This window comes from Gobio gobio (genome assembly GCF_949357685.1).
Source record: "Gobio gobio genome assembly, chromosome: 22".
Lineage (NCBI taxonomy): Eukaryota > Metazoa > Chordata > Actinopteri > Cypriniformes > Gobionidae > Gobio > Gobio gobio.
In genome coordinates this window covers 17,866,414-17,877,771 of record NC_137118.1, presented here as the reverse complement: position 1 = coordinate 17,877,771, position 11,358 = coordinate 17,866,414, and the positions used below count along the sequence as shown (strand labels likewise).

The following is an 11,358-nucleotide window of genomic DNA, read 5'->3' as shown; positions in this document are numbered from 1 at the left end:
AAAGGTTCCGTTATACGTTAATTTTTCTGTACAACAAGCTAATAATATTCATAAACTCATGAATATTCATACCATTTGAATTAATTATTCCCCAGAACTTATTGTTGTTACAGAATGCACAAAGAAACATTAGCGTAGGTGTCGCAGTTTTCAGCATATCAGAGGGAATGTTTGTCTTTCTGTTTCCAGGCTTTCTTCAGTAATTTCACAATCATTTTCAAATGATTCATAATACTCAAAATATCTTTCTCATATATCATGCTAAAACTGGCAACTTTCATATTCAAGTGGCCAATGGAAAGTGACATATGAAAATAAATATATAATTTGCTAGTTACATGCATTATTTTACACACTGGTAATCAAAAGTTTGAAATAATTAAGACTTCTTAAATTGTTTTTGAAAGAAGAAGGCTGAATTTATTTGATCAAAAATACAGTAAAACCACAAATATTAAGAAATATTGATACAATTTCCAATAGGCCTAGTTGTTTTCTATGAGAATGTATTGTAAAATGTAATTTATTTCTGTAAAAGCTGACTTTTCAGCATCATTACTTCAGTAAGTGTCACATGATCCTTCAGAAATCATTTTAATATGCTGTATTTTTCATATCATTTTTAAACTCTTTTCCACTATTTGAGCTCAATTCCATAAAATTACAGATGTCTAGATACTATAGCCACTAGAAAGGCACCCTAAAACAGTCCACATTCTGCACTACATCCTAAGTCTTCTAGACCAGAGTCCTGCACGGGTGACGGGTGACCCGCGAATATTGCTGAAACGGGTGAAAAACATCCTACTGTGTCGGATACGGGTGCGGGTCGGACAAGGGAGAACACGGGTCTAAACACGGGTTTTAAAAAGTCACGTGCAAACGAATATAGGCCTATATATAAAAATATATGCATGTATATTGTAGATGTGTTCCTGAAAATATGCATATACAAAAATATGCCTTGCCTGTATTTCAAGTTGATTTTCAAATCCATATCAGTTTATTTGTTCTCCTCCCAGGAGAATCACAACCGCGCGCGCGCTCTGCCTGCACTCGTCGAGATGGATCATGAGGAGTTGAAGAAAAGATAGCCGCAAATGTGGAAGTTCATCGCTGAGGAAGCACGCAGCTAACTGTGGTAACAAAACCAAGCACACGCAGTTCAATCGAACAGTATTTTTGTTATGGTTCCTGAGTTTAGTCTCTTAATAACACTGTCTTAGTAGCCTACATTAAGCCACTTTTGTACTTTTGTACATAGTATACGTTATTAGTATTATGTTTACTGAGTTTGGTCTCTTAATAACAGTGTCTTACCTACATTAAGCCACGTTAAGCGTTTTAGAATGTCCCGAAGTTGTCCTTAAGTTAATGGTCGTGTAATAACTTATGTATGCTGGCAATAAACATTTTTGTAAGTGTGTCTGTAGTAAACGTTGTTTGTACGGGAAGAAGGAGGCGGGAACCGGCGGACAATCAAAACATTTAATCAAAATAAAATGGCGGCGACAGCCCCTCAAGGTCGACTGCCGCCTACATACAAACAAACACAAAATGAAAATAAAAAGCTGCAGCCCCTCACGGACGACTGCAGCGAACACAAAATAAAACATAACACAAAATCCAGGCCTGGTCCTCTCTCGTCCCTCACTGTCGTCGCTCCTCCTTTATAGTCCCTCACTCCTCCGCGAGGGCCGAGATCGCTGCGGCGCTCAGCTGGCGCTCATCCTCCCTGATGTGCGCCGCCTCGTCCCGCCCTCACGGTCCCTCGGCCTCGCTGCTCGCCACATACCCCCAACGCCCTTCGCAGGCGATCACGGCGGCCGCGGGACCTGGGGGTAAGAACAGCGAGGTGAGAGAACGGAGCGGGGAGCATGAGGAGCGACAGAGACGAGAGAGTGGAGAGAGGAGAAAAAAAAAAAAAAAAAAAAATTCTGGTGCGGTTCCCAGACACACTGCCGCTCGGTCCTCAGCCAGCCGAGAGGCTCTTCCTCGCGGTGCCATGCGGTGGTACTGGACGGCCGGTGGACGGCTCGACACTCCTCCGCCCCCTGGCCGCTGGCGGTGGCTCCTCCTTCTGAGGGCGGCCGGAAGCGAGTCCCCGTCCCGCGCTCCCTGCTCCTCCCCAACCTGGCGGACGGCAGCGCTCCGGCTCCTCCCCAATATGGCGGGCGGCAGCAGGCTTCGGCTCCGGGCAAGCGCTGGGGACTCCTTCGCCCCCTCGCGGACGGCAGCCACCCCACCTCGACCCAGGGGCACGGCAGCGAGCTCTCCGTCCCACCGACCTTCATCCGCTCCAGCACCACCGCTTCGGGCAGCCGCTCGCGGACTTCTCTCCTCCGCGCTGCCCGAACTCCGCGGCACCGCGATCCCCCTCAGCTGCGAGGGCTCTTCGACAGCGTGTCCCTCCTTCCTCCCGGGTTTCGGCACCACTGTAGTAAACGTTGTTTGTACGGGAAGAAGGAGGCGGGAACCGGCGGACAATCAAAACATTTAATCAAAATAAAATGGCGGCGACAGCCCCTCACGGTCGACTGCCGCCTACATACAAACAAACACAAAATGAAAATAAAAAGCTGCAGCCCCTCACGGACGACTGCAGCGAACACAAAATAAAACATAACACAAAATCCAGGCCTGGTCCTCTCTCGTCCCTCACTGTCGTCGCTCCTCCTTTATAGTCCCTCACTCCTCCGCGAGGGCCGAGATCGCTGCGGCGCTCAGCTGGCGCTCATCCTCCCTGATGTGCGCCGCCTCGTCCCGCCCTCACGGTCCCTCGGCCTCGCCACAGTGTCTATAATGTAATATGCTAAACTGACTTTATTGCGGGTGCGGGTCGGGCGTCGGTTCAATTTTAAGCGGGTCGGGTCGGGTGCGGATTTTAATTAGTGCTGTTGTCGGAGAAGGGGTCGGATGCGGTTTTAAGCACTGCGGGTACGGGCGGGTGCGGGTTTACAAAATCGGAGCTGTGCAGGACTCTGTTCTAGACAATAGCATTTTATATGGTCTGATTTTATGGTAGGTATTGAACTTAATGATATTAAACTACAGTGTATGGAAAAGAGAAATCAAAATTTGTATACAAAAAAAAAAAAATACAATTTGCCATGTGCACCAGGAAAGACAAATTATAAACTGAAGAAGTATGCCTGTCATTCAGTATGATAAGCATTTCAATAAAACAATTCATATAATTCATATTTTTGAATAAATAGCTTCTGTGTTTAAAATTGCCCTGTGTATAATGAGCTGGTGGGTTTATGGTGAGGTGTGTTGCACACCGGGTGTGATGGGCCGCTTTGTGCCAGAAAGTCCAGGGCCACTTTTTTGCCCCAGTCCACCCCTGCTTTCCAGTGTCTTCATGCGCAGGAAGTTGTGCAACACACATGTGGCCTTCACACACACCTCTGCAACCTCTGGACTGGTTGCAATGACACGGGCGGTACATCCGCCACCGAGCTGAGAGGATGCCAAAGGCGCACTCAACTACCAACCTAGCCCGGCTGAGGCGGTAATTGAACACCCTTTTCTCTGGTGGGATGTGATGTCCAGGGTATGGCCGCAAGAGGTTGGTCATCAGTGGGAAGCCCTCATCCCCGGCAGATTGACCATTATTTGGCTTGACACCGGAGTGGTTTGGATCAGGTGATGATGGACCAGGATCGGCTTGGGTTCCTGTCAGGTCGGGGTTGGACTTCTGGTCAAGTCTCGAGCTCAAGCCCTCCACCAAGGACAGCAAGTGTTATCTCCTATCCAATACAAAGATTATATGAACATGTGAACTCATGAATGTTTTTTTTTTTTTTAGCTGATTTACAACAGAACTGAATTCTTGCAATTGCATCACTAATTGTGTTATTTTCCTGTTTATTACTGTGAAGCTGCTGTGAAACAATCTGTATTGTATAAAGCGCCGTATAAATGAAGCTGACTTGACTTGACTATAACAAGAACATGAACACAAATTTGAAAACCTCACTACAAATAATCCAGAATTGAAGATAAATGATATTAATCCTACTCTGTCTGTTACACTACCTCACACCTGAAATCACTGATCGAGTGAATCTCCTGAACTTCTCCTGAACTTCTCCAGATCATTTCTAATCCATTCATGTTGTAACACCTGCTCTAACGTCGGCCGTTTCGTTGGATCCCGGGCTAGGCACTGGCTAATCAGATCACTGCATTCTGTACACATTTTATTAAGGAGAGAGCTGGTTAGTCATGATGACCATGTGACACGAATGTTGGCAATTATGAAAACAGCATCTGGTGAACTATAAACTGAATGCATTTCAACTTGAAACATCTTACATACTTCACCTTTACCTGTTTCTAAACAGAGCCTTTGCTTTATGTGTGTGTGTTTATCGATATTCTTCACTCACCTTTGGATAAGTTGGAGTTCTGAAATGTAACTTTGGCCTGTGTGATTTCCGTTCTATTGCCAAAGGGAGAACGTCCGTTAACCATCAGGTACAACAACACCCCTAGAGCCCAGACATTTGCTGGGACGGCGTGGAATCGAGATTCTGTGAAGACTTCAGGTGGGCAGTAAGAAGGTAATCCTGTGAGCAAGACATTTTTGCACATTGTTGAGCAATTTCTTCAAAGCATCAAATAATCAGAAAGTCACTACATCCAGGTTTCCACACTCCAAAAATACTCACCACGGTATATTTTTGTCTCGTAGCCATCACCACTAAGTAGCTGACCGCAGCCAAAGTCGATCAGCTTGAGCTCTAACGTGTTTGTCTTCACCAGGAAATTCTCTGCATGAACGTCATTATGAAAAACGCCATGCTCGATGCAGTGCTGTACCGCCAGCGCAGCCTGTCGCAGGATGACCCGTGCTGTTGTTTCATCCAGTTGACACGAATGACGAATGATGAAGTCCAGCAAGCTCTCGCAGGGGTCAGGGAACTCCATTATGAGAACGAATGTCCGAGGATGTTCAAACCAGTCGTACAGTCGGACGACGTAGGGGCTTATGGGTTCATGCCTCATCATTAGCAGCAGCGCCACTTCTGTAACGAGAGGTTCGGGATGCCCGGGCTAGAGAAAAGTAGTAGACAGAAGGTTAGCTGGGTAAAAATCTGAAGAAAACCTATCATTTTTAAATGTACTTTTCTTTGATCTTTACAGACACGATCATCAGAGCCTTTCCAGGTTTATTGATCTATTACATTTACACCTAATGCTTCCTACAGGTGTATTGACTACAGTAATCAGCACTTAAACAACAAACAGCACTTAAACAACAAATACAACTTTTGACCAACTTACAATATCAAGATAACGATCATTGTCAATCTTGTGCATCTGCTTGATGGCAACCTGCAAAAAAAAAAACAGCGTTCAATAACGGTATTCAAGCGCCTGACTTTGCACATAACATTTACGATTTGAGCATCTAAGTATTAACCCATCTGTATTAAGAATGTTTTGATGCATGCAAGAGCAAAAATGTTTGTACAATTCAGCAAGATTGCTTTACCTTTTTGCCATCAAACTTCCGTGTTCCCTTGAACACTCTCCCAAAAGTTCCGGATCCAATCATCTCTCCCACGTTATAGAGAGTCTCAAAGGAGTCTGAAAAACAAAATATGAGAAATGTATGAGCTTGCAAACAAGACGATAATAATACTGTTTAAAACAATGTTGGAGAAATAATGTCTTTAATAATTTTAATAATAAATAATACTTTTACTTTAAAAAAAGGTTCCCAGTAAAATGAAATCCAATGTGACTGTACACTGCCCAGCCTTATTTCAGTCTCACCTGTTGAGCTCGTGTTCACCGGTGAAGCCTCCATAAGGCCATTTGAAGTCTCCGTTGGCTCGACGGGAACTTGACCTGGCAGCGGATGGCACATCCACTCTTCGTCGCTCCAACTGCCCTGTTCGTTTCGGCTATCCGATCTATCGCCACTCCACCTCCAATCGACGATGTACGAGCCTCTGCTGCTAAGGCTCAACGACTCTCTGCAGAACCGCCTCACTGTATTGTCCTCAGAGAGGGACAAATATGATGTGGACATGATGCCTGCTGAAGACATTTTTAATAATATTAATAATCAATGTCAATGGTGAAATTGTTACTTTATGTTTTATTTTTTTCAACTTTCTATTTTCAATGACACATTATTTTGTTAACTGAGCCATAACTTGTGTAATAAAAGCCTATTCTGACCTCTGCGAAAGCCTTTAGATGGAGTGGACGGACGTCCATGATCATCTGGGCTCTGCCGGCTGCCGCTCTGCCACTCTCTCTTCCTGTCAGTCCGACCTGTTGGCACAGAAACAGAAAACTCAGAAGACAGAAGCGCTAAATGTGTAGGAAGCTCCTGGATCTGTGATTGCTAGATCCTTTGTTTTATATTAAAAAATATCAGTGCAAACAAGACGATAATAATTCTGTTTAAAACAATGTTGGAGAAATAATGTCTGCAGATTGACCATTATTTGGCTTGACGCCGGAGTGATCTGGATCAGGTGATGATGGACCAGGATCGGGCTCTGGCTCCAGATCCGCTGGAGGAACAAAAGACTCCACAACATCCACATCACTGAGACAACAGCAGAGGAGCGAGCGCCTCACAGCCTTACACACGTTCCTGAGGAAAGAACGAACTCGTTTCCTCTTCTTACATTCTGTGGGTTTTTCTGAAATGAAGAAAACAAAACTGAATGATTAGAAACATCTCTGACGTCCAATTAGGCAGTGATAAAATGACATAACTTACGTTTTACTTAAAAAAAAGGTCACCAGTAAAATGAAATTCAATGTGACTGTACACTGCCCAGCCTTATTTCAGTCTCACCTGTTGAGCTCGTGATGTACGAGCCTCGGCTGCTAAGGCTCAACGACTCTCTGCAGAACCGCCTCACTATATTGTCCTCAGAGAGGGACAAATATGATGTGGACATGGTGCCTGGTCAAGACATTTTTAATAATATTAATAATCAATGTCAGTGGTCACATGAAATTGTTATTTTCAATGACACATTATTTGTTAAAGGGTTAGTTCACCCAAACGCCGGCGCTACGTCATATTCTCGCGCATGCGTCGTGGAGGCCTACACGGAAGACAAGAAGAGGTTGAATAAAGGCGTTATTTTGATTTTTTTTTTGGCACAAAAACTATTGACGTCGCCTCGTAAAATTATTGTAGAGCCACTGTGGTGAGATGGACTTTGTAACGACATTTTAAGTGCCTTTTATGGGTCTTGTGAGTGTAAATGTACCAGGGTTTTTCCTACATTGAAAATTTTTTGGCGGCCGCCAAAACAAATTTTTGTCCCGCCAAAGCTTTATTTGATGAGCTATTGTGATTTATGAATGATGTAGAATAGATGCTGCGCTTGTAACTGAGTGACAGAGAGACGATCAGAGCTCCTCCCTCGCTCGCACTCTCTCTGTCTTCAAAATAAGCATTCGTAGCTTTCTAATATTTCACATATTACGTTAATAAAAATCAAAAGGTCGGAAGACCGAATCCATGTTGCACGTGGCGCTATCAGACGATGTTTTCCTTTCATTGCCGCTGGGTGTGAAATGCGCTCAAAAAACATTGACTGATTCTCTGACCAGCTGACATAAAGCATACTTTCAATAAACGGGAAACAAATCGTGTCCAGTTATGAAGTGTTTTCTGTGTGTTGACAAATCTTTCGCGATGTTCTAACAGACGGGATTCGCACACAACGCGTCTGCTAATGTCCGATTCGCAACCTAATGAACCGAATCATTTTAACGACTGGTTAGAACAACTGATCTGTCCAACACTGAACTAACGAATCAGTTTAAATTTACTCAGAACACCTGAAATGAGAACACAAGTGTGCTTACACAATTTAGCAAGAGTGGGTGTAAGAGTTAGTTTTAATTATCCAGTCTTTCAGCTTATTTATGTTCATAATGTGTAGTAAAATAAATAGCCTATAAATCACTTAGTTTAGACTGTGAGGTGAACCCAGAACAAAGTTGTTGTTAGCTAGCTGATAATTTTATGAAATTGTATATGGCAGAAAATTAGGCTATTTGTTCATTTTTTAAAAACTACTTTTTAATATTGATATGATTATATACCAAAACAATTATCAGTAAATAGTGTAAAAATGAGGAACAAAAACAAACATCAAGGTATCCCACATGAAGAAATACTATAGTATATTATAGTAAAATTACTATAGTGTTTTTGAGCCATACTATAGTAAAGATACTACAGTAAATTGTAGTATATTGTATTATATTATAGTATTTACTACACTTTGTTTATTTACTGTAGTATATTTACTATAGTACAGTTCAAAAACACTATAGTATTTACTAGAGTAATTTTACTATAATATACTATAGTATTTTTTCATGTGGGATCAAAATAAGATAAGCAAAAGTTACAAACTTTCTTTGAATTTATTTAAAATGTATTGTCAGTATTGCGCTTGCAGATCATGTGGGTAGGGGACTTTTTTTACTGTGCGTGCGTGTGTCATGTCTGTCAGCCACCACCGAAGACCATTTTTGACCCAGGAAAAACCCTGTGTACTGAATGCCAATGGAGGCCTATCTGAGGCCTTCTCAGCCATCAGCTTTCAACAAAAAATATCTTCATTTGTGTTCCGAAGATGAAGGTCTTAAGGGTGTCGAACGACATGAGGGTGAGTAATTAATGACATCATTTTCATTTTTGGGTGAACTAACCCTTTAACTGAGCCATAACTTGTGTAATAAAAGCCTATTCTGACCTCTGCGAAAGCCTTTAGATGGAGTGGACGGACGTCCATGATCATCTGGGCTCTGCCGGCTGCCGCTCTGCCACGCTCTCTTCCTGTCAGTCTGACCTGTGGGCACAGAAACAGAAAACTCAGAAGACAGAAGCGCTAAATGTGTAGGAAGCTCCTGGATCTGTGATCTGGGTCTGGTCTGGCAGCGTATCCTGGGGGCCAGTTGCATAAACTAAGCCATTACGTTAAGACAGTGTCTTAAGATCTAGTATGAGCCACTAGCAGTTAGGCAAGTCTATGTTTTTATGTAACTGATTTAAAAAAATGTATGAACAGTCTTAAAGAAAAAAAATGTATGTCTAACTTGTAAGACTAGTCTTAACGGTTTATGCAACCGGCCCAGGCCTGATCACGGTCATCAGAACACTGTCTGTCTCCAAACCTCCTGACCAGCCGTCTGAGAGAAAGCAGCTCTCCTGGATATGGAGCGGCCCGAGGCTGAAATATTTCAGTAACATAACATAACTAACGTTAAAGCACTCACCTTCTCTTTCACCCATCATCTTCGCCATCGACATCCTCCTGCAATCTGGAACAAAAACAATACAAAACACAAAACAAAACAAAACAACACACAATACAATACAATAAACTCTCCTCAAAAATACTCCTCCAAAAAAAAAGAAAACAAAAACAAAGAATTAATCAAACTCGACACTCCTAAAATAAGAAAAGAACAATAAGATAAAAGTATCTACAACTCAAAAATGTAACTCTGTAAAGGATATCTCCTGCGATGTTCTTCCAGAATAAAAGTCTCGTCTCCTCCAAACAGCTTCAAAATTTCAAGGTCAGCACAGAAAATATTCTGCAAAAGTTTGTGAAATCGCCTCAGTCGTCTCTCTCAACAACAGATCAACAACACAATCGGTGCGTGTCTGAGTCTGCGTCAGAATTCATAACAGGCGTCGCCATAGCAACTAAAACGTGAATCATTCATATGAGCGGAGCCGTGAGCGCGCATCGATCTGAACACATTTATTGAATAGTTACAAACTTCATTTGGACGTTTTCTTTATTAAAAAGTTTGAACCTGTTTCATTGACTCAGTTCAAAACTTTGATTCAGTGATTCCTCTGCATCATCATCACTCAGAAATGCTAGATGTCTGTGCATGCATCAAAATGTGTTGGTAAATACTTTGATTTATTTATTTTTACTATATTTTTGCATATGAATAAAAAATATTAAATAATGTTTCCTTGTATTAGTTTAACCTCTCAATCCGCAGTGGTGCATTAAAGGATTAATGAAATGATAAATTATTAATTTAATGCTTCATTTAGCATTTAATTAAATGCTAAAGGACCGGCCACTTAAACATCAGCATAATAAATGCAGTTACTCATCTTTCATCTCCTATCGTGCAGATCCGATCGGACGAATCCAATAAACACCAGCATGTAAGTGTAAGGGTCCACTCTGAAAAATAGAGGGGGGCAAACAAAAAAATCCTCCTTCATTTACTTGAGCGTATTTGAGTTATATTAGTAATTAATCACGTCCATTTTCAATGCAATAGCGAGTATTCTGAGGATCTCCCCTGCAGTTTAGAGTCTTCAGCTCCAGTTAAACCCTCCCAGGTCTCTCTCCTTCAATCACAGGCCTTCTGATGACTCATTATATACAGGAAGCGCATTACAGGCTCCGTGAGGTGTCAGTCAAAGCGGCTATGGTTTTGGTTGGATAAAGGCAGGCAATGCCTAGCCAATGCCTTGCCAACAAAGGTTTGATTGATGGACGTTGTAACCAATCAAAAGGCATCATCTTGCGAGAGCACACCGCAGTGGAGACTGGCACTTCTTATCAACTAAATTAGTTTTTTACACTTTGTAAATTCTGTAATAGTTGCTTTAGTTTTTCAGTAACTGTATATATCCATTATAATTAGCAGTTTATTGCAGATTTATTTGAATGAAACGCTACTCTTTACAATTACAAATCTTCTGAAATAAAGGGCCTTTTTGAAAGGACGCCTAGAGGTTTTTTTTTTTTTTTTTGACATAAAAGCTTACAGAAGCTACATTTGTAAGAGTATCATCCTCAAATTTGAATCACAACATGATCAGAAATGCAGTTTTATATTTAGGTTATTTTCAGGCCTTTAACATTAAAGGATCATACATTTTTCCCTGAGTGAATTTCAATACAACTTTTCAGGGTAGAGGAGGCGTGCAAGATGGCGCCCTGATCACATGTACGTTTGTGAGCTCAGCAATCCCAAACTGTTTTATAATAGTTACAACGAAACTTTTTTTTTGTTGAGAATTTCCATTTATTAATGTCTTGAATTTTTGGAACAACGATAATGGGAGGATCTGAAAAGAGGAAAGGTGTGAAGAAGTCAGGGAAAACAGTGTCGGATACTCCTGCTGGATCTGCTGGCACAGGTGACGATAAACAAGCAGTCGAACGACATAACAGTACTCCTGCAACCGGGGTATTGAAGGACAGTTTGCTAGCCTAGAAATCTAGACGCACCCTAGCGTAGGGTTGCCACCCGTCCCGTAAAATACGGAATCGTCCCGTATTTACAAGCAAAATGACGCGTTCCGTATCAAAC

At 42.1% G+C, this 11,358-nt stretch overlaps 1 protein-coding gene across 1 annotated transcript; it reads right to left on the bottom strand.

Annotated features, from left to right (window-relative positions):
* Window positions 1-402: 402 nt before the first annotated feature.
* Window positions 403-9,675, bottom strand: LOC307118277 (uncharacterized protein). The gene is made up of 11 exons (XM_079803853.1): window positions 9,280-9,675; window positions 8,757-8,852; window positions 6,830-6,940; window positions 6,465-6,671; window positions 6,199-6,294; window positions 5,788-6,054; window positions 5,504-5,598; window positions 5,293-5,343; window positions 4,677-5,061; window positions 4,395-4,574; window positions 403-3,752 (listed from the first exon to the last, which is right to left on the bottom strand). The coding sequence occupies exons 1-11, from the start codon at window positions 9,311-9,313 to the stop codon at window positions 3,718-3,720; spliced, it is 1,557 nt and encodes a 518-aa protein (XP_079659979.1). The 5' UTR covers window positions 9,314-9,675; the 3' UTR covers window positions 403-3,717.
* Window positions 9,676-11,358: the final 1,683 nt, after the last annotated feature.